This window comes from Cupressus sempervirens, chromosome 6 (assembly GCF_028749045.1).
Source record: "Cupressus sempervirens isolate cs-2001-9-10 chromosome 6, ASM2874904v1, whole genome shotgun sequence".
Classification (NCBI taxonomy): Eukaryota; Viridiplantae; Streptophyta; class Pinopsida; order Cupressales; family Cupressaceae; genus Cupressus; species Cupressus sempervirens.
In genome coordinates this window covers 222,777,574-222,796,468 of record NC_143123.1, presented here as the reverse complement: position 1 = coordinate 222,796,468, position 18,895 = coordinate 222,777,574, and the positions used below count along the sequence as shown (strand labels likewise).

General features: G+C 37.2%; 1 protein-coding gene across 1 annotated transcript in view; it reads right to left on the bottom strand.

Moving 5' to 3' along the window:
* The window catches only part of LOC149552074 (photosynthetic NDH subunit of subcomplex B 3, chloroplastic-like), a 79,173-nt gene that overhangs the window by 7,265 nt on the left and 53,013 nt on the right, over positions 1 to 18,895 (bottom strand). Inside the window, exons 4-5 of the mRNA XM_089789768.1 lie at positions 13,164 to 13,226; positions 12,882 to 12,944 (exon numbers count right to left, since the gene is read on the bottom strand). Of these exons, the coding sequence (XP_089645894.1) occupies positions 12,882 to 12,944; positions 13,164 to 13,226 (126 nt within the window). The remainder of the gene's footprint in view (positions 1 to 12,881; positions 12,945 to 13,163; positions 13,227 to 18,895) is intronic.

Here is an 18,895-nt window from a genome sequence, read left to right as displayed (position 1 = left end):
TTATGATCAATCTTGATGCAAAACTTGTTGCCCACTAGATACTACCTAAACTTGGCCAAAGCATGCATGATGGCCAACATCTCCTTATCATAAACACTGAAAGATCTCTCTGGTCCCCGCAATTTCCCGCTCCCAAAAACAATGGGATGTCGATCCTAGGAAAAAAATGCACCAATACCCTCCCCTGAAGCATCACAATGTAAATCAAAGGGTCTAGAAAAATCAGGTAAAGCCAAAACTGGACATGAAGTCATGATAGTCTTAAACTTCTCAAAATACTCCTATGCCTGGGTCATCCACTAAAAAGCACCCTTATGGGTCAAATCTGTAAGGGGAGTTGCGTGTCATGAAAATTTTGCCACAAACCTATGGTAAAAAGCACAAAGACCTATGAAACATCTCAACTGTGTCAAATTCTCAAGTGTAGGCCACTCCACAATAGCACGGATCTTATCTGGGTCCATGCGAACTCCATCAACACAAATAATATGTCTGAAATAAAGTAACTTTGTCATACCCAGAGCACACTTGGACTCCTTGGCATACAAAGAGGCCTAATCCAATATACCCAAAACTGCATCCAAATGAACAACATGATCATCCCACATCTTGCTATAAATCAAAATGTCGTCAAAAAATACTAGCACAAATTTGGGGAGCTGGCTGTGGAACACCCTATTCATAGTAGAATGAGAAGTGGCAGAAGCATTGGTTAGGCCAAAGGGCATGACCAAGAACTCAAAATGTCCACGATGACTTATGAATGTTGTCTTCTCTATATCCTGCTCTCTAACCTGGATTTGATGATATCTAAATCTCAAGTCAATCTTTGAAAAATATTTTGCCCCATGCAACTCATTAATGAGCTCATCAATCCATGGAATAGGATACCAATTCCTAATAGTCTTCTTATTCAACATCCAGTAATCAATGCACATTTGAAGGATGTCATCCTTTTTCTTCACTAGAACAATTGAAGAAGCGAATGGGGACTTTCTCGGCCTAATATGCCCCATGTCAAGTAGCTCCTATATGGTCTTCTCAATCTCATATTTGAGCTGTTTCGGATGGCGATAGGGTGTGATCATAATGGGCTTAGTGCCTCTTCCAGCTCTATGATATGATCAATCCCTCAATCCGGAGGCCTACTGGGGGGTAAATCACTAAATACTTTAGAGTGTTTGACTCTCAACTGCTAGATATCTGGATGATAATCTGACTCCTCAACCCTCTTCAAAGCAGGCATAACTTTGCACTCAACTGCCCAATCTATAACATCCTCATGACGTACCAAATGTTTCATGCACCGAAGGGAAATTTGCTTAAGCTCATCATTATCAATTGCTTTGAGAATCTGCAGTTGCCCGTCCATGATGAGCCTCATCTCCATCTCTGTGCTCAAGTAGATATCCTTAAGCATGTGTAACCATGCCATACCAAGAACTATATATGTCTCCCCCATGTCTACTACATAAAAATTTGTAGTGAAAGGATATGTATTAAGTTTCACAGGAAAATCTAAAATCATCTTGTTACACTTCAAAGTGTAACCATCACCCACTTGTACTCATAGGCCCTCAAAACCCTCTATCTGCATAAATCTCCTCGTAACCAAATGAGCATCTATAAAATTATGAGTGGCTGCAGTATCAAATAATGCGATGACACTCTGTCCGTTATGAGCCCGTGCATCCTGAAAGCTCCCTCCTTCATGTTGGTTAAGTAAGCTACCTTGAGGTTGGAATCATCCACCTCATCCTCAACATCATCAATCCTATGCTGATCCTGATCATAACTCCCAAACTGCTCTTGAAAACCAGCACTGTCATCATCATCATAAAACCACTCCATCATCCTATTTTTGCCCTTCGGCTTCATAGGACAGTCATGGTCAACATCATAGGGACCCCTACAGTAGAAACACAACTTCTTCCTCCTCAAATCATTAATTGTCTTCCAATTCAGAGGAGGTGCAACAGGAGGCTTACCCTTAAGTTTATCCTCTCTCCAAGGAGTTGTCTTATCATACGAAGACGTAGCAGGCTTTGAGGCAAATTTACCTCTAGGAGTAGAAAAAAGCCTCTAAGTTACGGGCCTTCTTCATAGCTTCCTACAATGATGTAATGTCCCCATCTTTTTAGCAACCCAATGGAATTCTTAGACTTTACGTTCTCCAAAGGCTAAGTGGAGAAATAAGGAGAAATTGATTAAATTAATTTCTTATAAAGTCATTTAATAAATTAAAATTAAAAGTGACATTATATTTAATTAATTTAATTTTCTAGAAGCACAATTAATTATTCTATTGCAAGGGAGAAGCTTCTAGAAAGTGCATTAATTATTGGAAAGGGGGAAGCCTCTAGTAATCTAATTTTCTAGAAGCACAATTAATTATTGTATTGCAAAGGAGAATCTTCTAGAGAGTGCATTAATTATTGGATAGGGGGAAGCTTCTAGAGAATGCAATTAATTAATATTTTACTTCCTTCTAGAAGGGTGAAGGAAAAGAATAAATAGGGGTGAGAGCCTCATTGTTTAGCAGTCGATTATTATGAATTGCATTTGGTTAAGAACTTGGATGTGTGAGTTATAAATTTGTTCTTGGCATTAGAGGACGTCTATCCTCTCTTGTGACATTCTAGATGTCATTCCCTTGGGGTTTGGCATTTGGAATTCATTGCTATCAACTCATTAATAGGCAGCTTGGACACATTTTCAGCTACAGGCAGATTGGGTGTAATTAGTGAGTTGAAGAGTTTGCTATGTATTTGATTTTATGATGCTGGAGTAATTAGTGAGTTTGCTATGTATTTGATTTTATTAGTTTGAGAACTAATATTATTTCAGCAATGGTTCAATCTTCAGATTGCATAAATTCCTTCTTGTTCATGTTATCTAGTTTCAAAATCTATGCAAAAACATTAGAATCTTTATCAGCAATTGGTTCAGTTCTTAGGCATTTCCAGGGATCCCATTACAATGGTATCAGAGTTATAAGTCCTGCCAACCTATGGAGGTCTTATAAGGAATTTGGGAGAGTCAAAGAGAGGGAAAAGTATTTGACAAAATGTCAAAGCACTAAAATCAGAAATTAAAAGGGCTAAGCATTTATGTTTGAGCATGCGACAAGGGCTTTATAATTTTCGCAATACTAGAGCAAGACAAAGTAGGAGTTTAGATTTGTAGAACAAACAGTCTAGTTCATCCATGTAGAGGGACATACAATCCAATCATACAGACATAGAGGAGATATTCTTTGAACAAGACAACAGTATGGGTGACCGAGATGACAGGGATACAGGACTAGGCGGAGGCAGGAATACCAATCCAGATCAGGAGGAGGTAATGTTTAGACGGTTACTGGGTACATTATAGGAGGGGCAGCATATGCAACAGGAGCAAAACAGGCGAATGGATATGATGTTGCAGCTTATGGCTAGATAAATGGGCATCAATATTAATCCAAGTGATGTCAACAATGGAAACAATAACAATGGAGGAAACAACAACAATAGGGGCAATCATAATGGGGGGCTGAGGCAACAATAATGGTCCTAAGAATAATATTAATGGTAATACTGGACATGGCAACAATGGAAATGAGGCTGATAACTTTAGACATGTTGTACGCCCAACTCAAACAACGAGCTCGAAACCTCTTCTACCCACCTTCCCACCCAGGGATCTAGTTCAAACAATTAATGAACATCAGATTACCGAGTTCAGGATCAGTTCAGGAGGGACTGGGAGGCTAGTGGACCGGAGTTTCAGGTGGATATTTCCCTCAGACATTATATGGACTTGAGGATGAGACACATGCCCAACTCAGGAGGGAGAAATCAAAACTTTGAGCTAAGAAAAAAGGTTGGGAAACTTTGTTTACCTTATTATGACGATTCAGGGAAGATGACCACAGGAGCTTGGGTGCAAAAGGTAGATACATGCTTGCAATTGAATCCTATGCCTGAGGAGGAGGCTATATGGTATGCAGCTATTCACTTGGATAGACCAACGCATGAGTGGTGGCACCATGGCATGGTAACCTCGGGCATAATTAGATCACATCTTATGAGGAGTTCATTGAGAAGCTCATAGAGAGATTTGATACCAGGGATCTCGAGTTACAATTTAAGGAGTTGGCACAACTCAAACAGTGGGGATCAGTTGAGACGTATATCAATGAATTTCAGAGGTTAGTTGTGTTGGTCACAGATATTTCAAAGAGGAGGTTAGTAGTGTTGTTTATGGATGGACTTCCAAATCCCTTGAGGGATTGGGTCAAAGGGCATGACCCATTTACATTACAGGAGGCTACTAAGAAGGCCCGTGACTTAGCACCTTCTTCTTTTAGAAGCAGATTTCAGCATAGGGATTCATATATGAAAAAGGACAAGGACAAGGACAAAATATTTTCACAAGGATGCTTAGCCAAAAAGGGATAATAAGTTGGATAATGACACCCTAAATGAGTTGAGGAAGAGGCTATGTTTTCACTGCAGAGAGCCTTGGAACTTATCTCATAAGTGTTCTCTCAAGGCTAAGGCAAATCAAATGGAGTATTTCTTAGTAGAGGAGTCACAATCAGAGAAGGAGGATCAATACTCTGATTCAGACGAGGATAGCACTACAGAGGGGAGCAACATTCCTGAAGATGAGAAGTCATTGGCATGATTAACGAGAGCTCAAAAGGCAATCACATTTAAGGTCAGGGGTACTATCCAAGGGTAGAAAGTGATCTCACTCATTGACATTGGGGCTACACATAATTTCATAGATGCACAATCGGTAGCCAGAGAGGTTTACAAATTGAGGAGCACGCCGAGTTTAGAGTCATGGTAGCTAATGGAGACAAATTATTATGCACTCGGAAGACATCTAATCTTTACATCAAGTTTGGAGATGGTTATGAGTTGGAGGATGAGTTTTATGTAGTAGACATGTGAGACTATGATGTCATCCTCGGCATGACATGGATAGCCTTGCTAGTCGAGTTCACACTTAACCTAGCAAAATTGGAGATGAGGTTTCAGCATGAGGGGAGAACTGTTGTACTTAGAGGACTTTCAGATGGGAGTTGCAGAGTAGTCTCCCTGAGGAGAATGCAAAGACCTTCGGTATAATGACATAGAATGGGCAATAGAATGTTTCACTATGCCAGCTTCACGGGAGCCACAGGTGAAGAGTCATCCACCAAATATCCAGTAGATACTTGACAGGCACACTTAGGTATTTGGCAAGATTCTGCATGGGGTTCCTCCTAACAGGGGAATAGTGCATGCTATTGACCTCAAGGAGGGAGCCAAACCAGTTATGATCACTCCCTATCGTCATTCTAAGAAACACAAGGATGAGATAGAGAAGGCAATTAAGGAGTTGTTGGAGATGGGGCATATCAGGGCTAGTAAGAGCCCCTTCGCTTCAATAGTAGTATTGGTAAAGAAGAAAGATGGGATGATGCGCATGTGCATCGATTACAAGGCTTTAAATAAGAAGACCATTAAGAACAAATATCTCATCCCGCAAATAGATGAGTTGATTGATGTATTGCATGGTGAATGTTTTTTTATGAAGATTGATTTACGGTTAGGGTATCATCAAATCAGGATGAGAGAGGACATTGAGAAGATAGCTTCTCAGTGTCACTATGGCTACTTCGAGTTTTTGGTTATACCATTTGGGCTAACCAATGCCCCTGCTACATTCCAGAATTGCATAAATCAAGTATTTAGAGGGTAGTTTAGGAGATTTGTCCTAATTTTCTTTGATGACATTTTGGTCTTCAGTAAGACTTGGGAGGAGCATTTACAACATCTTGAGATGGTGTTGTCCATTTTGGAGAGAGAGTCATTGTATGCCAAGGAATCTAAGTGCGAGTTTGGGTTGACTGAGTTACTATACCTTGGGCATATCATCAATGTAGATGGAGTTCAGGTAGATCCCGAAAAGAGTAGAGCTATTGTTGATTCACCTACTCGTACGAACCTTACACAGCTTAAGGGGTTCTTTGGTCTCTGTTTATAGGATATTTGTTAAGGGATTTTCACAGATCGCTACACCCTTGACAGACCTTACTAGGAAAGGAGCCTTCGTATGGATAGTGGAAGCTCAAAGATGCTTCAATCATTTCAAGAAAGTGATGTCATCATGTCTAGTATTAGGTCTACCAGACTTCACGAAGCCATTTGAGCTTCATTGTGATGCGTCAAGTGATGGGATTGGGGCAGTCCTGATACAAGAGAAGCATCTCATTGCTTTTGAGAGCAGGAAGCTCCATGGAGTGGAGAGGAGCTATTTCATCTATGATTGGGAGATGTTGGCTATTATGCATGCATTGGCCAAGTTTCGGTCCTACCTAGTTGGGGGAAAGTTTGTTATCAAAACTGATCACAACAACATCAAATACTTCATGAGCTAGTGTGATTTGAATGATAGACAATAGAATGGATTATGAAGTTGCAGGCCTATGACTTTTACATTGAGTTTGTCAAAGGTAAGAAGAATGTGGTGGCAAATGCTTTATCTAGGAGACCTCATATTTGTGCTCTAGCTGAGATTATAGGAGATTGGAGAAATAAGATTACACCAAAGTATGTGAGGGACACTTGGGCTTTCAGAGTGATTGCAGGCGCCATATAGAATGATCGTTACATGGTGATGGACGGATTGATCAAGTTCCAGGATAGGATTTATTTGATTCCTTCATCACAGTTTAGGGAGGTAATACTAAAGCCATTTCACAATGCACCTATAGCTGGACATCCAGGGGTCTTTAAGACCTACAGGCAGATCCATGAGCGGTTCACATGGAAAGGGCTCAAGGATGATGTTTAGAAGCATGTCAGGGAGTGTGTAGTTTGTCAACAGAATAAGGGAGAGCACACATATCCTGCAGGGTTGTTAAAGCCTTTACTCATTCCGGATAGGAAATGGGAAAGTATTTCTATGGACTTCATCACCAGGTTGCCATGAGTACAGGGAGAGATTGCATTTATGTGGTAGTTGATCGGCTGACGAAGTTTGCTCACTTCTTTGCTATTCCATCCACATACACAGCAACACAGGTGGCCGATCTTTTCTTCAAAGAGATATTCAGGTTACATGGGCTACCTAGTTTTATTGTCAGTGATCGGGATAGTAAATTTATGAGTACTTATTGGCAGGAATTGTTTGGGTTGTGTAATACAGATCTTACACCTAGCACTAGTTATCATCCGCAAACAGATGGGCAGACAGAGATAGTAAATAAATGGGTGGAAAGATATCTGAGGAACTATGTGATTGCACAACAGAGGGCTTGGGTCAAAGATCTATATATGGGAGAGTATTGTTATAACACCACTTATCATATGTCCATCAAGATGACTCCATTCATGGTACTGTACAATTATGAAGCACCTAGTTTCATGGATCTGTTTTTGGGGGATAGTAGAGTGCCCAAAGAAAAAAACTTCTTGCAAGATAGTCAGGATATTTTGAGGGTGCTCAAGGAGAATATACAGCAAGCCCAAAATCAGCAAAAATTGTATTCTGACCAACACCGGATAGAGTGCAACTTTGAGGTTGCGGGTATGGTTTACATGAGGCTACAACCATACAGACAGTCATCACTCAAGAAAAGCAAAGCAGAGAAGTTGAAGCCTAGGTTTTATGGTCCCTATAGAGTGATTCACAAAGTGGGCGAGGTTGCCTACGAGATTGAGCTTCCAGAGGGCAATTGGGTGCATAATTTGTTTCATGTGTCGAGGCTTAAGAAAGCCATCGGTCAGAGAGTTGTGCCTTTTGCAGAATTACCGCCATTAAATGAGGAGGGGAAGCTCGTATTGATTCCTGAGGCTATTTTGGATACTGGGGAAAGGAGTCTGCGAAACAAGTTGATTAAAGAATATTTAGTCAAATGGAGACACCTACCAAAGGAAGATGCTACATGGGAGAGTGAGCAGGTGCTACAGTAAACAGGACTGAGATTGCTTGAGGACAAGCAATTTCAAGGAGGGCAAACTGTAATTTCCCCATCTTTTTAGCAACTCAGTGGAGTTCTTAGCCTTTGTGTTCTCTAAAAGCTAAGTGGAGAAATAAAGAGAAATTGATTAAATTAATTTCTTATAAAGTCATTTAATAAATTAAAATTAAAAGGTGACTTTATATTTAATTAATTTAATTTTCTAGAAGCACAATTAATTATTGTATTGCAAGGGAGAATCTTCTAGAGAGTGCATTAATTATTGGATAGGGGGAAGCTTCTAGAGAATGCAATTAATTAATAATTTACTTCCTTCTAGAAGGGTGAAGGAAAAGAATAAATAGGGGTGAGAGCCTCATTGTTTAGCAGCCGATTATTGTGAATTGCATTTGTTAAGAACTTGGATGTGTGAGTTACAGATTTGTTCTTAGCATTAGAGGACGTCTATCCTCTCTTGTGACATTCTAGACGTCATTCTCTTGGGGTTTGGCCTTTGGAATTCATTGCTATCAACTCATTAACAGGCAGCTTGGACGTATTTCTAGTTATAGGCAGATTGGGTGTAATTAGTGAGTTGAAGAGTTTGTTATATATTTGATTTTATGATGCTAGAGTAATTAGTGAGTTTGCTATGTATTTAATTTTATTTGTTTGAGAACTAATATTATTTCAGCAGTGGTTCAATCTTCAATTTGCATAAATTCCTTCTTGTTTATGTTATCTGGTTTCAAAATCTATGCAAAAACATTAGAATCTTTATCAACAATTGGTTCAGTTCTTGGGCATTTCTAGGGTGCCCATTACAAATGGAGGGGGTCTAATGACTTAACTCAACCCTTGAGTGGCTCAGCAAGACCCTGAATGAAAAGCATAACCCCCCTTTCTGATATGTCATATACCATCACTGACAATCTCTAGAACTCATTGATAAATGTCTCCAAACTAGCTGTCTGTCGCAATTGAGCCAACTCCCTAAAATAAACCTCGGGATCCTTATCAAAACGCTCTATCAACCTGTCAACAAACTCCTGATATGATGTGATCTGATCATGGTGGAGCGATACTAAACCATGGTACCACCAATCATGTGCAACTCCATCAAGATGTAGAACAACAAATCTGATGGCATCCTCCTCAATCATGGGATGCAAAGTGAGGTAGGCGTTACGCTTGTGGACCCAAGTTCTAGCAGTCACTCTACCGCTCCCATCAAAATGAGCTAATGTAATCTTACCAGCTACTTTTTGAAGCTCAATGTACCTAGGCCATTGTTTGTCAGTAGCAGGCCTACCCCTAGAATGCTCACGTTGTTGTGTCAGATATCTATCAAAACTCAAATTATACTTCAGTGCCTGAGGAAGAGCATCCCACTCATTAAATGAGTCAGAATATCATCAACAAAGGGGGTTGCCTCAAAAGTGGTACTAACTACATCTAGCTCTAGTCTCAGAAAGGTGGGTCTCTGTGGCCTATCCTAAGCACCAATATAACCTGTCATATCCACCCTCTCATTCATCCTGACATGATCCTCAACCCTATGCTTGTCGCCAGCCTTGGGCCCCTCATCCACTCGTGTCCTATGGGAACCAACTGAAATGACTCAAACTCTCTCTCCACCCCAGTCCAGTGGCAAAGCTAACTACTATAGGGTGTCAGACAACTGTTGTAGTACACCTGTCATCTACTGTTGTCCAACCGCAATATTCCTAAATGCCTGCATGGCTTCTCTATCAACTTCAGCATCTATGGCCCGAAGTCTAATGCCACCAAAACCACCCCGACTACCAATCGAACCAAAATGAATCTCAGGCTCTCCTTCTTTGGGAGGCGAATTATATCCCCTACTGGTATAGTGTATACCTGGCACAAACTTTCAATCACCATCCATGTCTCTAAATGTGGAACCAAACAATATAATCAACTTCTGAACAAATTGAGCCCAATTCCTACAGGTTAGTAGGAAACAGCTTTGATACCACTGTAAAGACCCTTCCTTGTCTAGAACTGAGATGCTAAAGAAAGCCACCTTGATATTTTATATTTTATAGTTTTCTAATTTTTTTTGCGATTTAGGAAGATATGTGAATGAATGCAAATTAAAAGAAAGCATAGGAAACTAAAGACTTAAATCCATTTCTTCTCAAGAGAGGCAATTAAAATGCATTACATGTTCATGTCCAAGCAATTGGAAATGTGTTAAGAACCTGATTTTTATTTGGCTGAACCTTGGCCGACATCACCACGTGCCAATTTGACCCCAATATGCAAGGTGCAACTGAAGAAACCAATTACACTTATGTATCACCGAGTTCAAACCAGCCTACGAACAATCAAAATACACCCCGAAAAATGCACCACATGTTTCCAGACTAGTTGAGGCCCTCCAAATCTCTAACGCAACTTTCAATCTGCCTTGCAATTTTCTCAAGCACAAATCACAAACACCTTAGGGATAGACATCCAGCCTTAAGTTGGTTGCAAAATGAAGTTTGAATGCCCCACATCCCCTAGTGGGAGCTAATAGCAGCCCAAACTCCCAATTCGATCACAATATTGCAGTCTCTAGGTGTAAAAGACTAAATTGAATCATATCTCAAAATCAAAAAACCTCCATTGATTCAATTCTCCAAGATACAGTATGGAAGTAGGAGAATGTGCAATATATTATACCACAAAAACAAATTGCAAGAAATACTAGGAAGAATTCTCAAAAACCCTCAACAAAAAATTCAAGAGAAAATATAATATTCGTGATACCTCACATTCTCCCAAAAAGCCATATTTATAATGCACTATGAGCCAATTAGCTTAACCCACACACCTTTCACTTATAAGCAACTTTTATAATATAAAGTCTTGACACTATAATATAAAGCACAATAATAATTAAGTGTGTATTAAATGTTCATTAAATTCCGACGTACTTCAAAATAAATATAACTCCATCAAAAATATGGTGTGAGATCAAGTACCCAAATCCCAGATGATCACCCAGCTTGAACTGCTCAACCCAAAAGTAGTAACTAGCCAAAAGTGACTTACTTAAAATAGTAAGTCCAAAAATAGCAATTTATCGACAAAGACCTTCAAATCCAAACGTCATCTCATGAGGGTCACAATCGGGGACATTACACAAAACCTGGCCATCCTAGGGTGGACAAGTTTGACATAGGGATGCCTCAAAAACACTCCCAGCGATCCCAAAAAGGGTAGAAAAAAACTGGAAACGTTTCTGATCTGCCCCCAAATTCATAGGAAATGTCTGAGCAAGTCATCACTGGAAAAGGCAAGGGATGCCTAGATATCCCCTAACCCTCTTGGGGTCAGCTATCTAACTCCTACAATATAGAAAAGATAAAATGTTGTTTTTTAACTCGTAAATGACAAAAAAAATTGTGTCAATTCTATTGTTGCTGATTCATATTGTTATTCTCTATGTTGCTAAATCACATAAACATAGAAGTGGGCAATCTTGGAAATTATTTTCCGATTTCCATCCCTTTGTTCAAGTCAATATTGCAAATAATTTAACCTATATTTCGAACACTTTTGGCTGATGAACAATTTGTCAAGACTCACAAGTTCGATAAACTTGCTTGGATGATCAAGTTAAAACCAAGAATATGCTCAGGTTGCAGAGAAGGGTAAGGCCATATAGCTGGCAGAAGAATTGGATACTACAAAGAGTAGTGGCTCTCTTATTTTTGGATTTTGCACAAAAGTTACACTCCCAAAGGAAATGGAGAGAGATAAAGCTAATCAGAGCTTGTTACTGCCTTGGTGATGTATTGGTGGTGTATGCAGGCTGCAGTAACACTTGAGGGTGGCATACAACAAGATAAAGAAACAAATATAGACTCAGGTGCAAAAGTCATTGTCATGTGTCCCTAAATTTCAACTATCATCTATTTTTATATGAGGAGAGGAAATGGGTTAGAAAATAAAGGAAATAGAACACTTGTTGCATGCAAGTAGGAAAAAAGAAAAAAATTCTAAATTAGGAGCTCAAAAGTATAGATCCAAGTCGATGGATTTGATTTTAGGGACTTTCATACAGACAATAAACATGGGAGGACCTGTGGAAGTCTTTTGATAATATCAATAATAGAATGATGAAGCAAGCCAAGTAGAGGAGGAGGTCATGAAAATAAGAGGTAAATTGATCTCTTGGGCCAATAAAATGGATACAGTCTACCTCCACACAAAATATACTAAACCAACAAAATTTCCCAGATCACAATAATGCATTACATATGCAATCTATTGTTTAATATTGTTTCATGTATCAATCATGTGGACATGAAATTGAAGAATAAGTTTCAAGAGTACATTAAGTTGATAGAATCACAAGTACCTAAGCCCAGAAATGAACAAGGGAATCTAGAAGAGTTGAGAATGTAAAAGGGTAAATTCCATAATTGACATATGAATTTTCAGAGTCATCCAAGATGATCAATTGAACTCTTTAAAATGCCATAAATCCCTTGAGGATATTTTGGTGCTACAAGCATCACTGGGCAAAGGACCATCATCAAATGTTATTTGGTACAGAGCCCTATATTGCAAAATAACAAAAAAACTAACTTCCAAAAGAAAAAAATTAGTCAAGCAAAAGGTTTCAGAGTTCAATCTTAATATCAGCCAGAAAAAAAAAATTAATGATTAAAACAAGGCCTTTTATGAAAGTTTGGAAAATAATCTTTCCGAAGCATCATTTTTACTTCGAAATATACAGTGTGAATTTTTCTTTAACATTATGAGAACAAAACAAAGACCAATGAGAACTGCTAGGCTGTATGTTGAGTGAATGGTTGTGGAACTTGAATCTTTCCACTTCAGCATGCATGAACAATTTTATTTATTTCTCAATCAAAATCTGTCCTTTATGCTTAAATGATTAAAAAAAGTAACTGAAATGCACCTTGCCAACGGAGTCCTTATTTCCCACAACAGTTTGGCATGCAAGTCTCCATGTTTTGGGCCTCTGAAATTATAATATTAGTAAAATCAAATTTTAAAATACTGTCAGTTGAGAAGCATCCATTACATTTTAAGAATACAATGTTCAAATTTTGTAACTGCACATATATGAAATGTAAGAGGTCAATAAATAAGTTCAGCATAAAAACTCCATACGGCCCATCATATCTTCAGAATTTGTAACACTCAATAATAGTTTGATGGCAAGGACTCAAATACATACCTTCTTAAGATGTTCTTTCTCTTTGTTTGTCCGCTCACTAAGTAGTTCTTTACCTTGCAAAATCTGCATACTAAATAGCAATGTTGATCAATACAATTTATTAGGAATGATGACATTGCTTGTACATACTAAAATGCATCTCTTTTGAAATAATAGAAATTTGAACATTATAAAAAAAATCAGAAGAATATTGACAAAAAAGTTGAATCTTATTTCATTCAAAATACAATTGTAAAAGACCTAGCTTTCAGAATTATCATGGAACCTAAAATCCAAAATAAACTATGTTTTTGGAGCTCAACCTAAATTAAAAAACAAAGAGACAGATTGATGTAATGTTCCTATTTAGTAGTGTTGATTTTTTGCTTGACCTGCACATAGAAATTTGTTAAAAGCAATAATGATAATATAATCCTATATTTCTACCCTCTAAATTAATCCCCAATCATAAGGACGTCTCCAAGTCGGGCTTCGTAGCTCATAGCTACTTCGCCATCTTCCCGGGAGCGCACCCCTTAAGATTCTTCTTGGACGGTTATCCTCTATCCAAGGCTACTCGCATATGCATATGTTGACAACTTCAAAATATTTTGGTATGTCAATTATTGGCCATGGCGGACTATGGATATCTTAAATATCTCGCATGCTTCATGCTTCAAGTATCATTGGTAAATATGGTGTTCATAGATTAACACCCAAATCTTTTATTTCTCATATATTTTCAATTAATAACTTAATTTATCTTTATTTTCATATTTGTCAGCAACATAAATCATAGCTTATGTATTTAATACTTTGAATAAGTATCTATATCTTTAAACCTTAAAAAATGCCTTAACTGACTAAAGCATAATTTATAAATCATAAACATTATAACTCATACATTACTTATGCTCGGGGGTCAAATCGCTGTATAAGCCTTAACCTTATCTTATGGCCTCCATACTTGATGACCCTATGTAGCAGAGCCGTCACTGTGATGTCACTTATTGCTGTACACTTGATTACGTGCCCTTCCTGTCTGCCTGATCCACTTCTTGTTTGGTATGTTTTTATCCAATGTGTTTTCTTTTTGTCAGCGATGCATAATTATTTATATGGTATGAGGAACCGTGGGGTATGAAGGGTCGTTTGTCAGCTATTTTGTGGGTCCATGTTAAATATTTCCTCTGTCCATTTCTTTTAACAAAGGGTACAGTTTTTTAATAATAATAATGATTAAATCACCATTTCACAATCTTTAATAAATGAATATTGTTACTAAAAATTTTAAGTAATAATTGCCTATTCATTTGATTTTAGAATTGAACAACTTAATCCATAATTTATTCTATTACTATGTGATAAGAAATAATCTTTCATAAATAAATATATAATTTTATTATTATGTGATAAGAATTAATCTTTCATTAAAACATAATATTTTGTTCTTTTTAGCTTAGGTTCATTGCAATTGATCTTCAGTAGCTTTGCAATCTCTTCCAATCATATTCTAAAATAGGTAAACAAGTGGAACTGATGTTAACAAGATTTGCATTCCTCCTTTTCAACAATCCCTCTTGGCAACTTAATTCCTTAGGAGTCCAGAATTTGACCTCAAGAAGTTAAACTAGTAGGCAGATGTCAAACTTTATCACTCCAACCAAATCCATTTTAGATTAATCTATGACAAGCTGCATGTCTAAATTTTACATTTTATCCAATTCTTTGTTGTCCGTGGAAGAATCTACAATAGGTGGATGATAGACAAGGTCAAGGAGTAGGTTCAATTTAACATCACCCATGCATAGAACTTTCTGACAATAATTAAGTTCACTGAAGTGCATTTGATTTAAACCAATTCTCTGATATTTCATAATTTATATGGTTTCTGTATGTGCTAAAATGGGACTACACACAGTTCAACATGTTTATTGTATGTCAGATTCATCCAAAAGTGAACATGAAATTGTTCATCTTGAAAGGTCTGAACAAGGCAACATGTTGCCTTCTCTATCTAGCCGGCGTTTGAAGAACTGCTCTCAGAATCAAGAGCTCAATGACCATAGACCGAACTAGAACAAAGGATTTAACCAAAGTTACCGATGCATCTAGGATGGAGGGGGATGTGGATTGTTACATCCCAAATTTTTGCTTAATTTAAAATTGTTCATATAGGCACTGAGGTTTCCTATGAAGTCAGTTGACAGGTAAAATTAGTTACGATCATGTGAAAGGGTAAAATGGCTAATCGTTATAATTTCATATGAAGTTGACATGATAGTTAATCATTATGATGCTATTATATTGTTATCTTGAAATCTTAGAAAGTTGGTTATTCATCATTAGAAGTGGAAAGGCGATTAGCTATTGTGATCATTTATGATTAATAACTTGTTATGGTAATTATTATTATATTGAGGAATATGATTTAATTGTGGAGAATTTCCTTGTAGGGAACACATCAAAGGGGGGGAAGCATTGTCAAAAAAGAATTGGGCACAAGGGCACCACCATCACTAGGCAAATAGGTACGAACCTTGAATCACCATAGCCAAGGGTAAACCAGTAGGCAAGCAAGAGCGTACGTTGAACGACCATGAGCTAACCCGTTAAATTACATATCATTTAATAGTAAAAGAGATCGTTAAGCATGAATTGAAAATTGAGCAAGTTTGTACCTTTGTAATTGTGTTGTTGGTTGAAGCCTCTTGGTGTATAAGCATGTCTTATCGTATTGACATCATGATACATTGTTACATCCCAATTTTTTACCTAATTTTAAATTTGTTCATAGCCGTTAGATTGAATGGATTTTTCTTTCATAATCATGTGAAGTAGGTAGTTATTTCTATCCGTTGTATTAATAGTTAATGAAGATGGTTGTTATTCATTATTTATCATGTGATGCAGTTGCTTGATTTTAGAATTATGGTTAATAATTAAATTCTTTTAAATGTTTATATGAAAATTATTATGGAACTTGTTATTATCATGTAAGTGTTGCACGGGTGATTGCAGGAGAAGATAAAGGGGGGAAGCATTGCTAAATAGGATCAACAGAATGGGATACTAGCTTAGTCCAGTCATCAGGATTGACAGGTATGACTTTAAACTACCTTGGTAAGGACCTAGCGATTTGAACTTCAGGATACAACTAAAGGACCTACATGAGCTATTAAATAAATAATTTAAAACATAAAATAATTTAATTAAAATATAATATGTACCTCAAAAGATTTTAAATAATCTTTCACCATATTATTATAATATATACCTATGTACGTACACATAGATATTAAAATAAAGTGACACCATAATATTATTTTCTTTATAATAAAATGGTGTTACCTCACCAATATATCTACATGTACGTAGATAGATATAAACCATAATATTTTTATTTATTTTTATTTATAACCTTCAAATCTTCTTCCATCCTTTTATTCTTTTTTCTTGCTTAAAACCGTTTGTTATATGGTATCAAAGCGCTGGGTTCGACACTGAACTTAGGGCACACTACTTACTAGTAAACCTGAAAGTTCTTAGAATAAATGTACAGGATGCAAGTACGTAAAACACCTCGTAAGAAGGCACGACATCCTATCTTCTTGTACTTAATTAAAAACATGTCAAACTTCAACTGCACTTGCTGCTCCATGCCCCAAGACAATGAAACTCTGAACTAGGCTTTGCAATGAGTGAAAAAGGAAAGAGTCAGGTGACTCCTACTAGTAAAACAACATATAGAAACAAACTAATTCAAAACTGGAATGCTCGTCAGGGAAACTCTCTTCTACACTTCCACAGATCTTGGATGGTGTGGGCTATGTACAAATCTGAATTGGAACTGAATGTTGAAAAGCAAAATTTAGATTCCATAATGTAAACATCCTTAGTAGAGGAATTTTTTGTAAATAAGGCTGCCATCAATGCAACAAAAGTTAATTAAATAAATTGGTTTATTCGTGTGTTATATTCACTTGCAAACTCTTTTAATTTGTTGTAGGCACACTTAAAATACATATATATACAATAAATTGGCACAAAATTTTGTAAATTTTCAAATTAGACAAGTAAACAAACAAAATGAGTAGCGACGAGAACATTGCAAATCATGACATGGTCCATGAAAACACACAATCATCCATTGATTTGTTACTTCAGATTTTGCAAGAAATGCAGCTAAAGTTGGATAATATGGAAAAAAGAATGAATGAGATGGTAACCCAGATGGGGCAGAACCAAGAGGAAATGCAATCCTCGCCTCCTCCTAGAACAGAGACAAAAGTCTCCGAACACAACAAGAGAACCTCACAAGCTTCACCCACTCAAATTGGAAAACAAAAGAAACAAGAAATAGTGAGTGATCTGTCCGTAGATATTAAGAAGATCATACCACCCAAATTTGTCAGTTCTAAATCCAGAGAAAATATAGAGGCATGGTTAACTGAAATGGAACAATACTATGAAATTAGGAATTTTTCAGGAACCTCAAAAATGGTTTGAGGAATATACCACTTTACTGAAGAAGTTGCTACATGGTGGTGAAACACCAAAGTTGAGCAAAATATTAAAACCATTGAAATTACCTGGAAAAAATTTGTAACCATTTTTAGGAATCATTGGTTACCCCAAACCTTTTTATGACCAAAAATTGCTAGATTTCCAAAACTTGAAACAAGGAGATATGAATGTACACAAGTACTGGGAGAAATTTACTTGATTACTAAAGTATGTACCACCATATCAACAAGACAGAAATCTGAAAGTGACAAAATTCATCATGGGTCTGAATAATAGGATAGGAGCAGTTGACGTTCTCACTCCTCGAACCATGGAAGAAGCTTTAGACAAGCTTGTCTAACAAGAATATAAAATCAAGAGAGATGACTCCCTTCGGGATAATAAAAGGAAAATAAACTGAAATACAAAAAATATAGATACTGGATCTCAGCAGAAATAGTTTAAGGATTATAAGTTTAGCAAGCTAAAATCAAAAGGGAATGGAATCAAGGATTTTATAAGTAATTTCAGTACAAGTAAGAATAATAAGAGCAATGAAAAGAAGGGGCCACTTTTAGGATGTTACAATTGTGGGGGAGATCATTATGCTAATAAATGCCCTGTCAAGCCCAACAACAATCAACCACACTGACCACCTCTTCTACAATAGCAACATGTTTATCAGCAAAGGATCCATGCAGCCCTTGGCAATAGACAAACAGAACAACAGATAGGCTCAATTGAAACTCCGAGTAAGATCTACGGGACTCCTATCTCTATTTTAATTGATATTGGAGCTTTTGAATGTTTTATATTGCCTAAACTATTAATAAGTAGATTTCCAAAGAGAGCTAGTTTTATGGCAAAACCATGGATAGTCGGATATGCAAACTAGTCAAGGGCTAAGGTAGAGCAGTGTCTGTTTGAGGCTCGGATTGACTTTCCAAATTTCTCTACTGAATTGAATCTGTATGTAGCACCTCTTGGTCTTAGGACATTACTATAGGCATTAATTGGCTTAGTGAGCATAAGGCCAAGGTGGATTGTCTTGCTAAAATTGTAGATTGCTTGGATGACCAAGGCAAACCAGCAAGCATTATATGGATTAAACATGAAATTAAATCAAAACAGATATCTTCCATGCAGCTTAAGAAATGTGGAAGAAAACGCTACGAGATTTTTGCAGTAAGAGTTGAAGATATGAGAAACCCTGTAAACACCACATATGGAGATGATTACATCTTTAT